This window comes from Myodes glareolus, chromosome 17 (assembly GCF_982192425.1).
Source record: "Myodes glareolus chromosome 17, mMyoGla1.1, whole genome shotgun sequence".
NCBI classification, from domain to species: Eukaryota; Metazoa; Chordata; class Mammalia; order Rodentia; family Cricetidae; genus Myodes; species Myodes glareolus.
In genome coordinates, this window is record NC_142042.1 from 62,800,945 (window position 1) to 62,822,179 (window position 21,235).

Consider the following 21,235-nt stretch of genomic DNA (forward strand, 5'->3'; position numbering starts at 1 on the left):
ATCATGGTGCAAACCACCTACCGTGGCACATGCTGACCAGTGGACTTCGCTGACAGTGGAGCCAGGCTTGGAAGGAAGAGGGCGCATTCTGTCGTTAGCATCTCCTCACAGTTTTGGGGATGGGCTCAGTCAGCATCAGGGTGACTTCTGATCTAATTTCCACTTGGCTGCCGAGCCCTTCCTGTCTGTTGACCACCTGCAGATCACTTTGCAGTCTACTGGGTGACATCCCTGTGATAGGGGAGACAGATGGGAAATGGTATTTAGAGAAAGTATGATCTAGAGTTAAGATAAAATGTGATGGAGAAAAACAAAATAAAAACAAAATTGTAAGGACTGGAGAGATGGCTCTGGGGTTAAGAGCTTGGACTTAAGCTCAGTTCCTAGCACCCACATCTGGCAAGCCACAGCCACCTGCACATTTAGCTCCCGGGTGTCTGGCACTTCCTGCTAGACTCCAAAGGCACCTTCCTGTATGCATGTGGTATGCACTCACACGGACATACATGGAAATGAAAAGTAGAAGTCAAAACAACAGCAAAGAAACTACAGATATTTTAAAAACTAGGCTGTTGATGAAGGTATATGACTATGTCAGCTGGGAACAAGAAACTCTGGACAGGAAACGTGTACAGAGGAAGAGCCAGAAGTGAGCAGTGTTGCTGCCTTACTGATGAGCCGCATCGGAGGCAGAGAGTGAGGTCTTGTGATGAAGATGAAGGGAGATATGCTGGTAGACATGGAGTTAGCAGGAGTGTACATGCAAATTAAAGGGGGTGTGTGGCAAGCCAGAGAGGCCCACTGTAACCACGCTCGCCTTTCAGAACTTGGAGATGCATGACCGCATGGAACATCTAATAGAGAAGCAGGTCAGTCATGGGAACTTCAGCACGCAGACCCGTGCCAAGACGGAGAACCTGGGCAGGTGAGTACATGCTGAGCGTGGGCCCGGGCAGGATGGGAGAGAGCGGAGGAGCTATGTAAAGCCTTCAGTGCTGAGGCAAGGAAGACGGAAGCCCAGCCTTCTGTCCCAGTCTCCAATCTGAGTTCATCCAGCAGGCCACTCTTTAGCCCAGGACCACACATGGCTTGTGGAAGTATATGAACCCCTAAGAGTGCATGTTAAATTTATTTATAATATTACATATTGCAAATTTGTACATATATTTGCACATTTCTAGAGGAGGGTCTTTTGTTTCTAAGAGATTCACAAAAAGGCCCCAGTCTAGGAAGATCAAGAATGTCAGCTGTGTCCACTCTCAGTTGTTTAACCACCCATCCTTATCAGCCACCCTTGCCACCAGATAAGTATGTCGTGGTAGACCTCAGGAGATGAGCCAGCACCGGGGTGTATTCCAGAGGCGCCGTGGGGGGGCTGTTGGGTGGGAGGCAGTGGGGGGGCTGCAGGTTGGGAGGCAGTAGCGCGGCCTCAGTGTTCACTCCTCTCTCTCCAGTGTCAGGATATCCAAACCCCCCAGCCCTAAGCCTATGCCTCTCATCCGAGTGGTGGAAACCTGAGCTGCGGGAGACGCTGGGATGCTGCCCTTGCTGTCGCTCAGACCTGCAGAGAAGCCCACCACCTCTGTAGGCCGTTGATACCGACTGACTTCCCGACCGAACCCTGGTAGCTCCAGGTCTTGGGCTCATGCCCCAGGCTCCTATTCTCTGCTTGCTAGCAGATGGAGCAGAAGCGTCTATCTCCTCGGGACACTGCAGACCTTGGGAAGACATTCTCCTGCTAGCAGGAACAGGACAATATTCTCTCTCCCAGTTACTGTCTTTCCATGTAACCGCTTCCCTGCTGTGGACACTGGAGTCTAGCTGCCCCGAGGCCAGGCCCTCATCACCTCCAGAGAAGTGACAAAATTTGTCTCATCCCCCAAAAGTTGGACGCACAGATGTACAGCAACCGGAGAGTGTCCTGAGGGAATGAAGTTCCTTCCGCAAACAAGGCTCAGTTCTTAGCAACAAACTGTTTTTCTACTTGGCTCCACCCTTGTGCCATGCTCTCCGGGCCTCCCACAGACAACCAGTGGGGGATAGCTGACCAGGCCTGGTCTTAACCAGAGAGCAGAAACTAGATAGCCTTGCCTTTCTAGGGACAAAGGAATGTACCTTCAGGGAGCAGGTTTTAGCAGGAAGGTTCTTAAGGACCATGAATGGTTTGTGCGACTTCACCCCCCTGTGGAAGCGCCCAGTCTTAGGGTTTTCCCCTGTGGTGTCCCAAAAGGCACACCTCAGTCTTCCTGACCCGGAGCTAAGAACCACTTCCTCATCAGTCCCAGCAAAACTGTCACTGTATTTATTTTGCTAAGTTATTACTGGTTTTGCTTGCATCTCATAGCTGATTTAATACCAGTGTTCCGCAGTCTTCTGCAGAGGTGTTTGGGCATACCTGGACGTGGGGAGAGCACTCTGTTGGCTCCTTCCCTCTAGCTGCTGCTTTTCATTTCTTCCTCCTGAGTCAATTCGGAATTCAGGAAGCTAGTGTCTGTCCCCAAGTGTGTGCTGCCCGGGGAACAGGGCAGTCAGGACTGTCCGGGGCAGGGGTGGGATCTCCTAACCTCTCCACCCAGAGCAGTTTCAATTCCAGTCCCGAGTGGTCCTGCAATTCAGTGTGTTTCCTATAGTGTGCTCCAGTAGCCTCAACAGCATTCAAGCACCTGAACGCAGGGCCATGGGGACAGTTTTAGCCTTAAATCTCCTTAGCTCACAACCTCAAGTCTGTGTGTTTCTGTGTGTCAGGACCAGGCCCAGGGTCTGGCTTGGTCTCTACAGTGTCCTGAGACTTCAGTCTCCACAGAATGAGGGCGTTGAACACGATCTCCATGCCCCTTCAAATTCTTTTCCTGTCTGTAACACAGTCGTTGTCTGATGACTTTAATAAATTATGCTAACACATCTCTTTGCCCCATGGGCCTGGCCTGGTCTCCTATGCCTTGGAGAGGATGAAAGAAGGTGGCATCCTGTTGTTACCATCTGAAAGATGTAATACAGCTCCTCAGACTCAGATGTGTGGGTGGTGTGGTATTTAGAAAGCTACAGCCACCAGGCCCTGTTTTGACCTAACCCGAGTTTTGACCCTGTTTGGGGGCAGTGACCTTGTGGGATCCCTAAACTTGACCATTCTGTGTCCTGATTTGGAACAGCACTGCACAGAGGGACACCAGTCACGGCAGAGGTACATGAGCAACCTGCAGGCTTTGCTGAGGTGAGCAGATCCCTGGAAAGGCTGGTTGCAGCTCTGCAAGGGCTTATTAGTTTCTGCAGTCTCTGGATAGCATTGGGTTAGTATAGTGATCCTCCCCCCAGTTCTGTCAGGAAGCCAGTTGGCTGCAGGGCCAAATAAGACATAGCTGAATTTACACAAACTCTGCTGGGCCAAGGAAATGGAAAACAACACCCTCCTGTTGCCTGGCCCCTCTGGTTCCCCTTTCTCTTTCAGTTGAGAATGTAACTTTTCTTCCCCTGCTTCCTCCGCTGATTGACCACACGGGCACCAAAGGCCCTGGAAACATTCCACCCCACATCTGGGTTTGCCTCCTGACTCCCGGGTTGCTCTTGCCCTGGCAGTCTTGCTTGGCACAGGTATATCCAGACTGCTTGTCCCAGAATATTAACAGGCTAGAAGCAGGGTGGGGTTGGCAAGGGTGCCAAGAAGACTGGCCTGGCTGGGGGATGCTGAATGAGTGTGCTGCCCGCAGGAAAGGGAGGCTCTCCCGCAGGGAGGAGCAGAGATGTGGCGTGCAGATAGGAGGTGGGCAGAAGACATTCTGGAGATCAGAAACAAGGCTCTAAGATTTATTTAGACAAATAAATAAAGTGTTGGGGGGCATCTTTGGCATCTGCTTCGTGTGCCACGGTAGGCTGCTGCTGAAAGGCCAAGCAGGATGCTGGAGAGTGGCTGGGCAAACACTCAGCATCTTGACAGCTTCCAGTTAGAGGTGTCAGGGCTGAGGAGAAGGCGAGCTCCTGACTTCAGCCACTTTTATTGCCTGTGTTCTACGGTGTTTTAAGCCAACTCTTGTGTACTGCCCGAGGGAGGCGAGTTCTGCCTCTCCAGGACTTTTGCCATGAGGGCGTTAAGAGCTGCCCAGACACGCAGCCGCCCTTGCCAGCCTCCTGTAAACGTGGACTGCAGACCTGGTGTGGGAAAAGAAGCTCACGGGAACGCTCGTTCCCAGCCTTCACGACAGCTGCCCATATTCCAGGTCTTCATCTTTCCGTCTGAGCAGAAAAGAGCCTGGCGGCATGCACTGTTTCACCCCTCAGCTTCCTGGTGATGTGGCGGGAGGGACTGAAAATGTAAGGGCAGCCTCGTCAACTTAGGAAGACCTGTCTCAAAATACAAGTTTACCAAACTAAATAAAGGAGAAGAACCCAGAGCGTAGTGGTGTGCACCTTTAACCCCAGCACTTGGGAGGCAGAGGCAGGTTGATGTTTGTGGGTTTAAGGCCAGCCTGGTCTACATAGTGACTTCCAGGCCAGACAGGTTTCTAAGGTTCAAAGATGATTTGTCCATTTTTCTTTGTGTCTCTGTATCTCTGTCTCTGTCTCTCTTTGGATCTCATTCTGTAGCTCAGGCTAGCCTCAAAGTCGCCATCTTCCTATCTTAGTGCCCCCACTCCAAGTGCTGGGATTTCAGGTGTGCACCCCACGCCTGGCTTTGTCCTTGTTTTAAATCACTCAGCCGTTCGCTGTTCCACCGTGAAGTGTTTCCACATTGGGAGGATGCTCTGCTTGACAGGGTGACTGACTTTACCAGAGGAGGCTAGCGCCCTCTGGAATGGAGGAAGCAGTATTCCCTCTCTAGTTGGCCCCTGGCTCTGAACAGCAGTTGTGTGTGGGGCCTGTGTGATCCAAGTTCTCCCGTGCCTCAGAGCCAGGCTGTTGAGCTAGGGCCTGCGTCTGTTCAGGCTATGACTCAACGACAGATGTTCGCCTAGGGCCCTTGGCCTCTTTTCCACGCTTTGACTTAGAGCTCTGGCTTTGCAGAGAGCAGTTGTTTCCTCTATTCTGTTCCGATTATAAGCACACAGCCTTGGAACTCAAAAGTTAAAGAGGCAAATATTTCCCCCCTTTCCCAAGGGAAATGCTTTTCCAGGCTGAGGATGGAAGAGGCGGGCCTTAAAGGTAAGCACTTCCTGACTCACTGAGGCCGACTTTGGGCTCTAAGATGTGTGGCTTTCTGCTAGATCTCTTACCCTGGAGCCCTGTGGAAGAGGAGATTGAGGGTCGATGGTAGCAGGATAATTAATTTCCCGACAGGGTGTTGGTCCTCAGAGCACTGAAGGAAAGGGAATCATGAGTCCTTATGACTTGAGCTGTTGCAGGGCCAGCCCTGTCCTCCCTGTCACTGGGGTTCTGGGCCCAGCCTGACCCTTCTGTCTGTCTGTAACTTTCAGTGTGGTTTGTGTTTTAATTGACGTGCTATGTAAACTATATTACTGTGGAAAATTCTTGCAAAACATTGGTCAGTAAAAGAAGTGAACTTCTTTTCTTGGCTGTATAATCTTGGGGTCAGGAGGTCTGTAATCATCTTTCATCTACTCTGTCCCCCTTTATAATCCCCCTTACTCCTTCTCCTTCTCTCCTCCCTCCCCATTCTCCCGTGTCAGTCTCCTATGTGCTGAGACCATAGGTGTGGGCTATCGCAACAGGCTTCAGTTTCTCTGAAACCAGGCGTTTTCACCTCCTCTTTCCATTTCAAAATCTAATTATATCTTTCAATTTTGAAAAATCTCACATGTGGTCAATGCACATAAAATAAAAATAGATTATTTTATAAACTGGTGTTGGACTGGAAAGGTGGCCAACTGGTTAGAGCACTGGCTGCTCTTCAAGAGGACCTGAATTTGATTCCCAGCACCCACATGGTGGCTCACAACTGTCTTCAGCTCCAGTTCCAGGGGCTCTCACGCCCTCTTCTGGCCTCTGAGGGTACTAGGCATGCAAATAGTGCACATACACCTATACACATAAAAAAAATGATAAAGAATTTTGTCTACTCTCTTAGTTGATTTTAGAGAATGAGAAACAGGTAGATTGTGTCAGTATCCTCCTTGTGCAAGAGTCAAATGGCAGGCACCAACAGTAACGAATCTTATCTGTCACTCACTTGTCCTTGCATTTGGTCATCCAACAACAGTGAGATTGTGTAGCACAAAGCTCAGAGAGCTGTCGTGGGCTTAGGCTCTTATTTATCATCCTATATCTTCTTTACTAGCCATGCTGGTTGGAAAAGTTATTTAAACTCTCTAAGCTTTAACTTCTCCATCTGTGAAACCAAGATGATAATGCTCTCCCAGTAAGAACACTTACTGTGTGCTTACAGTGAAGTAGGCACCATCGTTTCTCATTTGACAGATGAAGAAATTGAGACACAAGAGAACAAATCTCATATCAAAGGGTGCAAAGATAGACTGTATGGATGGAGCTAGGTCACAGGCAGTCTGGCCCCATACCCATGCATGTAATGCTTGCTTTACTCCCTCATAGCTGAAGCAATGCTCTGAACACAGACTTGCAAGGGGCCTGGAGAGCTGCCTCTGTGGTTCATAGTACTTGCTCTTGCAGAGGACCAGTGTTCAGTTCCTAGAGCCCACAGGGAGGCCACAGTCATCTATAACTCCAGTTCCAGATTATCTGATGCCCTTTTTTGGCCCCTGTGGGTATGGCACACATGTGAACACAAGCATCCATGTAGGCAAAAGCACCCACACATATAAAATAAATAAATCTTTAAAAATCCATATGCAAGGACCATGTGTAGCATGGGGCATGACTGGCACACTATGGACACTAAATATGTGATTTACGGTGAAAAATATTTCTGAGCATTTAATATATAGGGCTTGACTATAGGCTTAGAAGGGAAACTCAGAGACTCTGTCCCTAAATTGCTATTAATCTAAGCAGTGCCAGGCGATATGTGTGTGTCCTCAGGCAAGTAGTCACACATCATTTTTCAAAACTGAGGAGACATAGAATCTGGTTTTAAGGAAATGGAGCACAAAGGTGGGCGCAGGTAAGGGTGGGTGTGGGCACAGGTGGTCACGGGCAAGCGTGTATGACTTTAGGTTAGAGTGGGGACAGAATCAAGATCCACAGTACAGGCTTTGTTCTTGTTCTAGGAAGAGCATCCTAGAATGAGCTGGAGAAAAGCCCTGACCTTGAGCTAGCTGTAGCTTGGAGTACCTCCCCTCGGGAGCAGAAGATGGAGGGGTGGAGAGTGGGAGACACTCTGCTTTCCCCAAGCCCCTCCTGAGCCTCTCAGATCACCCGACTCACTCACCTGAGTTCACAATTCTTTGTGGGGGGTGTGGGGGAATGTTGGAGACTGAACCTCACACATTCTGGGCAGGGCTTTAGTACCAAACTGCATCCCCAAAGAGTCCGCATTAAATTTTTTCCTTTGAGGTTTTATTTATTTCCATTTTATGTGTATTGGTGCTTTGCTTGCATGCGTGTCTGCTCACCACATACTGCGGTGGCCTCAGAGGCCAGAAGAGGATGACAGATCCCTTCCAACCCAACTGTTACGGTTGTGAGCCAACATGTGGGGGCTGGGAACTGAACGTGGGTGCTCTTCACTACCGAGCCATCTCTCCAGTCCCTTGCGGTTTGTCTTTTTGAAGATTGTGTATGTGCGCAGGTGCCTGCAGCGGTCAGAAGGGGACATTGGATCGCCTTGGAACTGGAGTTACATGCGGCTATGATCCCCTGACATGGATGTTGAGAACCCAACTCCGGTACTCTGCCAAGGCGGGAAGCACTCTTACCTATTGAACCATTTCTCCAGCCCTCAAGTCCCAGGATCTTAAATGTCATTGTGCTTTTCCTAATTCGAAGAGGTGACCATTTCTCCTTCCTTGCCCCCCTAGTGACTGCCACTTCTTGCCTGGCTCACTCTCTAACCTCAGTGTGTCCTTTCTTGAAAGTCCAAAACCCTCTGAACTCCAGGTGGGGCGGGGGAGGGTTAGACTAAAGTCCCTTTCAGTTAGGAGTTTTGTGAGCCAAGTGGGACTCTGCACCTCCAGGTTGAAACCAGCAGAGGGCAGCATGCCCTTGAGCACCTGGGCAGGTGATCACTGTGAGCCCAGTAGAACAAACTGGAGGTCTCAGGAGCTTTCATGCTGTAAATACCAAATTTAATTTTTTTTATATTTTATTTTAAAGCAAAGGGCAGCAGTTGAATTAGAATTAAATGAGGGATTTTTTGCAAATTAGGTCCAGCACCAGAAGAACAAAGGCCAGGCCTGAGAAGAAATTGGATTATAGGAGAGTAAATATCGTTTACAAACTGAACAAGTCTCCCTGCCCTTGGTTTGGTTGCTTATTTGTGTCATCAGAGGTAGACCTCTGGAACATTTCTGAGGCTGGTAACATTTCAGTAAAATGAAAGCTGATTTTAAGATCTCATTTATAGCTAGACAGGATGGGACAGGCCTGTAGCCCTAGTACCAGATGGGTTGTTGAGACAGAGGCAGGAGGACTCGCAATTCAAGGATACCCCCAGCTATGTAGGAGGTCCGAAGACAGCTGGGTTATATGATACCCTGTCTCAAAAGAGCAACTAAAAGATCTCATACACGCCCGGCGGTGGTGGCACACGCCTGTAATTCCAGCACTCAGAAGGCTGAGGAGAGTTCCAGGGCAGCTAAGGCTACACAGTAGGAAAACAAGAAAAGAAAAATCTCTTTTATAAGGCTTGGTGTTTAATCTCCTCCTCTTAGAGATGCTAGAGGAATGTCATTTCATTTGATCACGTTAAATAAGTTCTTGGTTGCCGGACAGTGGTGGTGCACGCCTTTGATCCCAGCACTCGGGAGGCAGAGGCAGGTGGATCTCTGTGAGTTTGAGGCCAGCGTGGTCTACAAGAGTTAGTTCCAGGACAGGCTCCAAAGCTACAGAGAAACCCAGTCTTGAAAGACCAAAACCAAAATGTAGTAAATAAGAACTGTGGGCTGCTGCGTTCTCAGAGCAGCAGGCTGCGTTCTCGCCTGGATCCTGGCTAGTTTACACTCGAAATAATTACATGGAAACTATATTCTTTTAAACACTGCCTGGCCCATTAGCTCTAACCTCTTACTGGCTAACTCTCACATCTTAATTAACCCATTTCTAATAATCTGTATATCACCACAATGTCGTGGCTTACCGGGAGGATTCAGCGTGTCTGACCTGGCAGCTTCATGGCGGGCAGTTCTCTGCCTCTGTGTGACTCTGCGTCTTTCTCCCAGTATCCTGTTCTGTTTACTCCACCCATCTATGTTCTGACCTATGAGGCCAAGCAGTTTCTTTATTAACCAACAAAAGTAACACATAGACAGATAACCCTCCTACATTACCAAAACAAAACAAAAAAATTCTTGCTCAGAAAAGACTGTTTTGGAGTTTTCCAGAAAGCTCTGTCAAGCCACACGCTCTCCCCCTTTTCTCTAGAGAGGATGATGCAGCCAGGATTCTCATGTGCTCACTGTATGAAGATCACCAGCCCGAGCATGCTCAGGGGGAAGCTCAGCGTGGGTGGTAAGGAGGGCTGGGTGTTGGCATGGCTCACCCCGGGGATGTGAGTAAGCCATTTCACTAACTGAACCCTAGGTTCTTCTTCTCTCAAATAGCAGGTTGTCTGAGTTCCAGTCACCAATCATCACATTTTGTGTAATCACAAGTGGCCTGAGGATTCAAGCGGGATGTGGTGCCACCGTGGCACACACATAATTGTAACACTTGCACTAGCACAGGAGGGAGTGAAAGTCAGAGGATCAAGAGATTAAGGTTGGGGGCTGGAGAGGTGACCCAGCGGTTAAGAGCATCCATGTAGGGTGGCTCACAACTGCCTGTAACTCCAGCTCTAGGGGATCCAACACCTTCTAGTGGTCTCCATGGGCAGTCACATTCATGTGTGCAAACACACATGCATGCACACATATATCCAAAAAACACACATAAAAATAAAATACTTTGTTTTTTTAAGCCGGGTGGTAGCAGTCCATACCTTTAATCCCTGCACTCAGGAGGCAAAGGCAGGTGGATCTCTGTGAATTCGAGGCCAGCCTGGTTTACATAATGAGTTCCAGGACAGCCACGCTACACAGAGAAACCCCATCTTAAAAAAAAAAAAAAAAAAAAAACCAAACAAAACTACGTTTTTTTGAAAAGGGAGTTCCAGGTTGGGCTAGTGGGTCAAATCACAAATACCCTCCACATGTGCATGTCCCCTCCCAAATAAAGGAAGAAACACCTGTTCAAAACCACCTGCGTTCAATGCCTGGAACCCATGTAAAAGCAGAGAGATTCAACTCCACAAAGCTGTCCACGGCTACACTGCCTTGGGATCTCGTAGAGACCCACAGAACAGCCTTAAGAATGTGACAGCTGTGTAGAGAGATAATGTTGCTCACTCAACAACAGGGCTGAGAGCCACCCCCTCCCTAGGCCGTGGAGATCCGACAGCTGAGATTAAGCCTCACTCGCTCTGGTTTCTGGACTCTGCTACTGTGCAGGCTGTTTTAGGAGGCACCATATACCTCCCCTCACTTTTTTCTGCCATTTGTTTTTGTCTTTTCCAACCCATACTCAGAGGCCAGGAGAGATGAGTCAGGGTGGGGGTGGGAGGTGAGAAATCTGTTACCAAGGCTAGTGACCTGAGTTTGATTCCCAGCACCCTTATGATAGACAGAACTGACTCCTGAAAGTTGTCTTTTAACCTCCACACTCACGCTATAAATCAAAACAAACAGGCAAAACCCTGGGCCAGCAAGGCAACTATCAGGGAAAGTACTGCCAAGGAAGGCAACTTGGACCCCATTCCCTGGGACCCAGATGGTAGAGAGAAGCGACCTCCACAGATGCACATGGCAGGAATACCCCCTACCAAGTGAGTAAGTAATGTTAAAAACAAACAATCCTATGCAATCGTGGTGCATGCCTGTAATCCCAGCACTTGAGAAGCGACAGTAGTAGCATCAGGATTTCATGGTGAGCCTTGGCTACGTACTAAGTTGGAAGCTAGCTTGGACTACAGGAAACCCTGTCTCAGAAAACAAGGGCTGTGGATGCAGTTCAACTGAGATGAGAGAGTGCTTGCCTAGCACGCACAAAGCCCTGGGTTCAATCCCCAGTACTGCATAAAGCCAAGCTCCGTGAGAAGCTTGATGCTAGCCAGGTATATATGAGACCTTGTTTCAAAAACAAAATAGCTGATACCTGTTGGTGAATCCCGCCCCAATCCCCGAGGATGCCAGACAGTGCTAATCATCCTCTACAATGCTCCCTCAGCCTGGTACCCAGTCTCCCACTCCGCGGTCCCTGTTTGCCTCTAGCCTAGGCCGAGAAGTCGGATATGGCAGGGGCTGTTTGTCTCCTCGTCCCAGCATTGAGATCCACACCTAGCAGCCGGTGGAGGAACTGCAGTGAACTCGTCTGGACGAACAGGATGTTCGTCCACAAGGTGGCTGTCCTGGGTCTGGCACCAGGAGCTGAATGGAGAGAACTGGGTGCCGATATTTAGTGTCTGTGCACTGGAGGGCACATGTCATTTAGAAATAACAGAGCTGGTCAGGGTGGCTGGCACCAGTAATCCCAGGCAGCTGGGAGACGCATTGGTAATGAATTCCATGCCAGCCTAGGCTATGTAGTAAGAATCTGTCTCACAAACCGAAGCCAAGTGCCAGATTAGTGGTGACGTAGTGAGTTCCAGGCCAGCCAGGGCCACATGGCCTCAGAAAGCCAAACAAGCTAATTGAAACCTATTTTAACTCCAGAAGAGGGCTAAATGAACTTTCAGGGGCTGCAGAGATGGCTCAGTGGTTAAAAGCACTGACTGCACTTCCTAAAGACCTGCATTCAATTTCCAGAACCCATGAGGTGGCTCACAACCAAAAACTGGGCAGTAGAGGTGCACGCCTTTAATCCTAGCACTTTAGAGGCAGAGGCAGGTGGATCTCTGTGAGTTCAAGGCCAGCCTGGTCTACAAAGTGAGTTCCAGGACAGCCAAGGCTATACAGAGAAACCCTGTCTCAAAAAACAGACAAACAAACAATAACAAAAAGAACTTAGTGAGCTCCCGGGCTTGGGTTTGAGGGATTGGGGAGGACTTAGTCAATAATATTTTCTAGGAAAATTACCCGGAATTTCTGAATTGAAGTAAGTAGACAATCTCTAATTCCAGGTTTATAGATCAGAGCCGGATAGGCCTTTTGCTCAGCCCTGGGTATGGGGCACAGGCTGGTCTCAGTAGTATCGTCTGGGGTATTCTCAAGCTCCCTGAGTGTGTTGGGTCAGATCCTCGCTGTCATTCGAAGTGTGGCTCTCACAGCTTTGCCTCATGTGCAAACTTCTAAGGGACTGTAAACATTAATACATATGTGTTGTCAGTAAATAGACTTTTCCAGAGTTGCACACAGTCACCCAGGCTTTATGCCTGGCCTTCTCTGTGGCGCGGAGACTTCCTCTCTGCCTCCCTGTCCCAAAGGCTTTTGGCATAGATATGAAGTGAGCCAGCTGTGTTGAAAGAGGACAGAAAACAAAGGAATAAACGAGCAGGTGATCTTCAAGGGGAATTTGATTCCATTCTGCATACAACATTTTCTTACAGTGCTTTTATTATTGTTGTTTTTTGGAAAAATTTAAGGGTGGTTCTTGAATCGCATTTCAGTCAAAACAACTTTGGAAATGTAACTGGGTATGTTAGCACTCACTTGTAATCTCAGCACCTGGGAGGCTGAGGCAGGAGGATCATTTCAGCCTAAGAATGTGAAGCCATTGAGAACCCATCTCAAATAAGATTAACAACAACAACAACAACAATAAACAACCCTAGGGCTGGAGAGATGGCTCAGTGGTTAAGAGTGCATATTGTTCTTCAAGAGGATCTGGATTCAATTCCTACCACTCATGTTATGTGACTCACAATTGCTTATAACTCTAGCTACAGGGATATTTAATGTCTCTGGTCTCTGTTGGCACTGTATCCATGCATATAGTCACATAGAGATTCACACAAATACACATAAGTCAAAATAAAATAAATATATAATAATAATAATACAACATATGTCATATTACTTTTCTATTGCTATGACAAAACACCAGGAAAAAGACAACCCATAAAAGAAAGAGTTTATTTGAGGCTTACGGTTTCAGAGGGTTAGGTCCATGACCATCACAGTGGAGAGCATGGCCGCAGGCAGGCAGGGCACTGGTACAATAGCTAAGAACTTACATCTTGTCTTTTGTTTTGCTTTTCGAGATAGGGTTTCTCTGTATAACAGCTCTGGCTGTCCTGGAACTAGCTCTATAGACCAGGCTGGCCTTGAACTCACAGAGAACTTCCTGTCTCTGCCTCCTGAGTGCTGGGATTAAAGGTATGCACCACCACCACCAAGAGAGCACTTTGAGACACAGCCTCAAGGCAGAGAGAGTTAACTAGAAATGACATAGCCCACCCCCAGTGACTCACCTCCTCTAACAAGACCACACCTCCTAATCCTTCCCAAACAGTTCCACCAATTGGGGACCAAGTATTTAAACATATGAGTTTCTGAGGGCCATTCTCATTCAAACCACCACATCCCAGCACTCAAGAGGCAGAGGTAGGAGGTTCAACATGAGTTTGAGATCAATCTGGTCTACACAGTCAATTCCAGGTCAGCCAGGTCTAAACAGAGAAACTCTGCCAGTAAATACATTAAAAGAATAAATAAGTCCTGTGTCCTTTCGACTGAAAAAAAAAAAAGAATAAATAAGGCTGGGCGTGGTGGCACAAGTCTTTAATTCCAGCACTCAGGAGGCAGGGGCAGGTGGGTCTCTGTGAGTTTGAGGCCAACTTGGTCTACAGAGCGAGTTCTAGTACAGCAAGAGCTGTTTTACAGAGAAACCTTGTCTAGAAAACCAATAAATAAGCCCATGGAACCCAACTGAGGATCTGAGTAAAGGGGAAGGTGGCACAAGGTGGGAAAACAAGCAATGGTTGATGCTGGTAAACAGTTACTATTCACAGATAAAGGTGGGTGAATGGTGCAGGAGGTCCTTCTGTCTATGTTTCACTTTCATTGGTTGAATAAAGAAACTGTCAGACTAGAGAGATGGCTCAGAGGTTAAGAGCACTGGCTGCTCTTCCAAAGGTCCTGAGTTCAATTCCCATCAACCACATGGTGGCTCACAACCATCCAAGACGAGATCTGGTGTCCTCTTCTGGCCTTCAGGCATATAGAACACTGTATACATAATAAATAAATCTTAAAAAAAATAAAGAAAAAGAAACTTCCTTGGCCTTTTGTTAGGGCAGAACTTAGGTAGGCATGGAGAAGACAGAACTGAATGCTGGGAAGAAGGCCAGACAGAGAGACGTTGTGTATCTCCTGCCCGAGACGGACGCTGGTTAAAATCTTGCCAGCAAGACACAGTCACGTGGTGATACACAGATTAATAGAAATGGATTAAATTAAGATGTAAGAATTAGCCAATAAGAAGTTAGAGCTAATGGGCCAGGCAGTGTTTAAATGAATACAGTTTCTGTGTGATTATTTCGGGTATAAGATAGCCAGGTGGTCAGGATGACAAGCAGCCCGCTCCTGCTGTTACAGGTGAAATTCAGCATTAAATGGCTGTTAGAAACAACCATGAACTAACACAGTTTTCAAGTTTAGCAATTTTTTTTGCTTTATATCTGAATATTTTCACTGCTTTCTCTGTATAGCCCAGGCTGTCCTGAATTTTGCTATGTGGACCAGGCTGGTTCGAACTTACTGAGATCCACTTGCTTCTGCCTTCTGATAAAGGCTTTCTAATTTTATTTACTTATTTGTTTATTTTTGAGACAGGGTTTCTCTGTGTAGCTTTGGAGCCTGTCTGGAACACACTTCTTTCTCTTGAGCTGGCTCCACTTCCTGCTAACAGCTCTCCTCAGCAGGTATCCCACGACAGGCATCTCTAACATCTTAGGTTCTCCCAGTTGATTCAGGCTTCACCTTCACAGTTTCACGAAATGGCCTCTCTGCTAGGCCTCCATTCAAGGCACCACTGAGGTGCCTGGCCTCAGGGGCTTTATTCCATAACTCCTTTCTCTGTTTTTAACTCTAAAACCAGAACCACATGGCTGAGGCTGCCAAGTTCTGCTGCTTGCTGGGGCTGGAACACGGCCCCCTTGTTTAAGTACATCTTCACAGCTTTCTGTTGCCCTTCACTGCCTAAACTTGGCTGTCCTTGAACTTGCTATTTAGACCAGGCAATCCTTAAACTCAGAGATCTGCCAGCCTCTGCCTTCCTAGCACTGGGATTAAAGGTCTGCCAACACACGTGGCTCTAAACTCTTCTATGTTCCATTCCACAAGTTAGAAGTTTACCTGGGTGGGATCTCGCCTTTAGCTACCGTTCCCTGTATTTCATTTCATCTGTTTATCTCCTTGGACCATTCTACTTTTTCTCCTTAAAATTTACACTGTGTGATTTACCCTGCTCAGCTGGCTCTCCTTAGAGTTACCACTAAAAACCACACAACAGAGTTTATACTGGGCTGTTTGGAGATTTCTTCTGCCATGGGAATTAGTCTAAAGCTCTTCACTTTAGCCACAGGCAGATGTTTTGTACAAGGGCAAAAGGCAGTCATTATCTTCACCAAAATATCACAAAAAGGATTTCTAGGCAACATACTAAAAGTCTCCTCTGAAACCTCTTGAGTCAGCTCCTGACAGTTCAAATCATTATCAGCGCCACTGTCTTCCATGCTCCTACTAGTATGGCCCATTAAGCAGTACTTAAAGCATTCCACTACTTTCCCCAAAGTACCAACATCTAAATTCCACTAAGCAAACACATGGTCAGGCCTATCACAGCTGTACCCCACTTCTGGTACCAATTTCTGTCTTAGGGCTTCTGTTGCTGTGAAGAGACACCATGACTTTGGCAACTCTTATAAAGGAAACATTTAATTGGGGTGGCAGCTTACAGTTTCAGAGGCTCAGTCCATTATCATCATGGCAGGGGGCATGGAGGCATGCAGGCAGATGTGGTCCTGGAGCTGAGAGTCCTTACATCTGGACTCAGAGACAACAGGAAGTCAACTGAGGGAAGCTTGAGCAAAGCTACCCTGTTGTACCATATACTTCATTTTAAAAAATTAAACTATTCACTAAGAGAGACTTACATAGATCTAATCTACATGAGAAGTAGAAAGTAGAAAAAGACAAGATCTCCTGAGTAAACTAGGAGCATGGGGACCTTGGGGGAGGGTTGAAAGGGGGAGGGGAGCAGGGAAAAATGCAGAGCTCAATTAAAAATCAACAAAAAATTAAACTATTTTTTGTAAGTGTCCTGTAAACAAAAAATTAAACTATTTTTTGTAAGTGTCCTGTAAATTCTTTTTGTTTTTTGAAGTTTTTACGTGAAGATGAAGTGGCACCATGTGACAGCTTACCTAAATCCACCCTTCTTGCCATTACCCTTTGTATTTGCAGAGCGACAATTCGACTCTGGTATTCACTGGAAGCTGTACATACAGTGACAGGTCTTCTCGTGTAAGATTTTAGACAATTCTGAAGCCATTTCTGACAATTCCAAACCCTCTCAGCCTCTGTGCCTCAGTGCTTCCCCTCCTCCCCTGGGAACCAAGGACCTAACAGCTACACATGCACGTACTTAGTTCCTGAACAATTACCCATACACGTATGTTTAGACTCAGTCCCCTGGGAAACGGGGTCAAAATGACCTCTTACCTCATCTAATCTGACAATAGTTCTCCAGTCAATTATTGGTATTAGCCCTTTTCGAATAAGCCAATCATAATGGTCAAGGAACAACCCCTCTTGTTTCTATGGGGCCTTCTCCTTTAAAAGTAGACTGTACCAGCTAGTCAGGGTCTCTCGGCTTCCTGAATGCTGGGGGACCCTGTCATGACAGAATTAATAAAATCCTCATGCTTTTGCATCGGCTGTGGTATATGAGGTGGTCTCTGGGGGCGACTCCTTCTCGGTCTGGACACTAGAGTCCAACACTCGAAGTCCCAGAAGAAAGTCTTGACTAAAACTAGTCATGGTAAAGCCAGGTGATGGTGCTGCATGCCTTTAATCCCAGCACTTGGGAGGCAGAGGCAGGTGGGTCTTTGTGAGTTTGAGGCCATCCTGGTCTACAAGAGCTAGTTCTAGGACAGGCTCCAAAGCTACACAGAGAAACCCTGTCTCAAAAAAACCAAACAAACCCCAAGAAACAAAAACCTCCAAAAACCTAGTCATGGTAGTTGTTTTTGTGTGTTTGTTTGCTTTGTTTTGTCAACGGTTGGGTTGGCGTATTAGGTGTGAGATGGGAGAATGCTGGAGAAAGGCGGCTGCTTGGAAGCTTACTTGCTTTCCTTGCTATATCTGTTTCTCCTGTAGGTGTGTCTGTACAGCACTCTCATGTCTGGAACCCTTGGCTGTCAGAAGAAGGTGTGGGATCCTCTGGAACTGGGGTTATAGATGGTGATGGGGCACTATGTGGGTGCTGGCAATCAAACCTGGGTCCTCTGCAAGAACAAATGCTCTTAACTGCATGGGGCCAGTTCATTGCTTCCCAGAAGCCTACCTTCGGCTATGGAAGGCAGAGCACAGCTAAGTACTTGCTGTTGTGTCTTAAACCGAGTTGGGCTGGCCATAAATGCAGTAGGGGTTAGCTTGATTTTTCTTTTGCTGTGTAACGAATTACTACAGATTCAGCAGCTTAAAGCACATGGGCCCTCTACTCAGATCTCACTCGACTATAGTCAAGGTTGCTTTGTGGAGCTTGGATCCTCTTCTATGTGTTCATGTGCTTGTTAGCAGACTTTCATGAGGGTATAAGATGGAGGGACTTATTTATTTATTTATTTATTTATTTATTGATGTCCCCAAGAGTCACTCGGGTCCTGAAGTTCTCTGAAGCGTTACATTTGTGGCTTTCCCCCTAGGTGGTTCTCAGCCTTCCAAAAGCCAGAAGGATCAGTCTTGCTAAGAAGGAACATTACATAACTCAGGCAGAACCATGGGTGTGACACAACTGTCACCTTTGGCGTATTTTATTGCCCAGAAGCAAGTCACAGGTTCTACTCACCTCTGAGGGAGGGAGTTACACAAGCGCGTGACTCATCAGTAGTCCTCTGGAACGGCATTGGCCTCAAGAATTTAGAAAAGGAAAATGTTAGTTCTAGCTGGAATCTTTGGGGACCCTGGAGGAAGACTGCAGCTAGGGCTTGGACGAGGAGAATTCAGAGCTGGGAAAAGCTAAACCACAAGGCGAAAAGGCTGCGTGAGCAGAAGTGCAGAGGTGGGCTTCCCTCCTAAGTATCCGTGCCTCAAGGGCTATGGGAACCGCTGCCTCTGCGGGCGCAGAAGGTAGGGAGAACTTACTCAACCAAAAAGAAGATGGACAGAGGAAAGAGAGGGGCCTGGCTTTGGTCAGAACGTTTGGGTTCAAGGTTCAATTCTTGGGTTAATTAGCAGTGAGACTGTAGTCTGCTGTTATCTGAGCCTAGTTTCTTGGGACGATTTCTGTTTACACTGTTATTGAGAGACTCTGAGGTGGGCCATACTCTGCAAACAATGAATGGCCCAAGTCCGGTGCCGAAGACGGCTTCACGGACTACCCAGGCTCCACTCCCTCTAGGTTCCCCAGGTCTCTGACTTCTCTTAGTTGTTCACTGGTCTCTTTCCTCTTTGAGCCTGCTACTTCAAGGGCGGATTTCCTGGGCTCTGCTATCAGCACTCAGCTCACCGGACGCTCTCCCTTCGTCTATGATTTGTTGCCACCCAGAGCCAAAGGCTTGCAAACCTGTGCTGTGGCCGTGTCCAAATAAAGGCTAGACAGCTCCTCTTGGACCTATCACAGGCCCCTCAGGTCTACCTGGCTCCAAGAAAACTGTCTCCTGCACACCTCCTCTTCCTTCTTGTGCCTCGTCTCGGGGGACTGTGGACCATCGTTTCCTCCCTGTTCCAGGGCACCGGAGATCCTCCCAGGCTCCTCTTTCCTCTCGTGTCCCCTTCCTTCTATCCCCATTGCTACGGCCCTAGTTTGAATCCCATTAATTCTCCTGCATCCCTGCAACTGCTTCAGAATGATCTACCCGGTTCATTCCTCATAAGTCCTGCAGCATGAACGTCTTGAAGGGCAAGTGGGAGAACGTTTGGATAATCTGCTCAAGAGGCATTCGAAGACCCCGTGGACTGAAACTCCAGTTCCCAGGCACAAACAATATCCAGTCTCCGAAGTACCCCGGAGATCTGACTCTCCCGTCCTCCTGCCCTGTGCGCTCTGCTCCAGTCCTACTGAGCTGCACATTCTCACCCCACAATGATAGTCTTACAGACCTCAGTGTCCCCCACCATCATGCTCTGTGTTGTGAACTCATCTCGTGAATAGCCACATCTCCCCCATGTCCTCACCTCCAGGTCCTTGAAGGCTTCTCCTAGCAGCTTGTCCAGGCCTCTGGCACATCTCATTATGATTTAATTGTTAGCATTGTTTTGTCTTTTGCTATCTTGACTGTTAGACTATGAGTGTTGGAGACATTGTTTCATGCAGCCCAGGCTGGCCCTGAACTTAGTTTGTAGCTGAGGCTGACCTTGAAACCCTTCATCTACTCCTTCAGTGTTTGGAACACAGGCATGCACCATTGCATGGGCTTGGCAACTTATTTTCACACACACACACACACACACACACACAAACACTTTTGTCATTTTGAGACAGGATTTCTCTGTGTAACCCTGGAACTCACTCTGCAGACCAGGCTGGCCTTGATCCACTCATCTCAGTCTCCTGAGTGCTGGGATTAAAGGTGTGCACTGCCACTGCCTGACTGAAAATATGTCTATATTACATTTATTTTTGTGTTTGTGTGTCGGTCAGAGGACAACGTGTGGAGTTGACTCCTTCTGTTGGATAGAACCCAGGCTTTAGGACTGACCGTAGGCTCCTTTATCCACGGGACCATCTCCTCTGCCCTTATTTTCTAGTTTGTGTGATCTGAGGACCTCTTCTTTCAGTTTAATCTTTTCTAAAATTAATTATGCTTTTTTGAAGCAAGTTATCACCCTGGGTCTGTGGTGCTCCTCTTGCTTCACCTTTTTGAGTGCTAGGATTACAGGGGTAAGCCCCCACTCCTGGCTCATTCAATTAATGAATTAGCTTTTATAAGACAGGGTCTTTACATCAGACTGGCCTTAAATTTGCTTTGCAGCCTAGATCCCCTTGAGCCTCACATTCCCTGCCTCTACCTGCCCAATGCTGGAATTATAGGAGGGTGAGAGCTGGAACCAGGGCTTCTTGGATGCTAAGCAAGCCCTGTACCAACTAAGCTACATCCCTCACTGGTTTTCTTAGTAGGTGACACATTCATTCTACTGAAAATCTGAAAGTTAGAGACGAGCTAATGAGAAGGCGAAATGTGTAAGGTCTCATTCCTACTTCTGTCCCCAGCCCTGCCCTCTAGCCTCCCTTCCTAGTGGCAATCCATGCTATCAACTTCTTGTGAATATTTCTAAAGATACAGTTATGTGGCTGCTCTTTTATATGCGAATGATATTATGTTCTACAGTCTGTGTTTCGTCTCGTTCTCACGTAACTGCACAGTCTCTGCGAGCGCATTTCATGCCATAAAGAACTTCCTTGTTCCTTTTGTTTAAAGTGATTCAGTTTTCCATTGCGAGTATCATAATCTAATCAGCGACTGTTATTAGGCTGTTTCCAAACTACACTTACTACAAACAATACTGAAATGACTTTCTTCATAAAAGTGTTATTTCCCAGGTGTGCGAGCGGAAACGGAACAGCCGCATGTGGGGCAGGTGCAGTTTTATGTTTGACTAGACACTATTGGTTTTCTTGGAGTCTGTAGATATCTTGTTTATCTCTGCATCCCTCATCACTGTTATAAAGCCTAGAACAGAATACACACACATATTGAGAAAGGGTCTCTTATAGAGCTGGCTAGCCTTGAACTTGGTGCATAGCTGAGGATGATGACTTTGAACTTGTGATTTTCCCAAGGCCTCTATGTTCTGAGTGCTGGGAGTGTATCACATCTTGTTTATATGTTACTAGGGATTTAAGCAGAGGCTTCCTGCATGTTAGGCAAGTGGTCTACCCACTGGCTGACATCCTTAGTCCCATTTGGTATATATTTTTTAAAAGACTTATTTATTTATGTATATGAGTGATTTATTTGCATGTATGCTTGCATGACAGAAGAGGGTATCAGAGCTCATTATAAGATGGTTGTGAG

The 21,235-nt window shown here is 47.3% G+C and overlaps 1 protein-coding gene and 1 long non-coding RNA gene across 5 annotated transcripts in view; one reads left to right on the top strand and one right to left on the bottom strand.

The window, feature by feature from the left end:
• Tuft1 (tuftelin 1) overlaps positions 1-2,901 on the top strand; it is a 44,689-nt gene extending 41,788 nt beyond the window's left edge. For 2 of the 4 annotated variants that reach the window (XM_085678016.2, XM_085678015.2), the window contains 2 exons: positions 825-925; positions 1,434-2,901. In XM_085678016.2, coding sequence (XP_085534142.1) covers positions 825-925; positions 1,434-1,518 — 186 coding nt within the window. In that variant the 3' untranslated portion in view covers positions 1,519-2,901. The remainder of the gene's footprint in view (positions 1-824; positions 926-1,433) is intronic. The other 2 variants (XM_048427913.3, XM_048427912.3) reach the window with 1 other exon arrangement.
• An 886-nt stretch (positions 2,902-3,787) lies between these two features.
• LOC125396084 (uncharacterized) lies at positions 3,788-9,351 on the bottom strand. The gene is made up of 2 exons (XR_007230713.3): positions 9,161-9,351; positions 3,788-4,297 (listed from the first exon to the last, which is right to left on the bottom strand). It is a non-coding gene; the product is annotated as an uncharacterized LOC125396084 (long non-coding RNA).
• Positions 9,352-21,235: the final 11,884 nt, after the last annotated feature.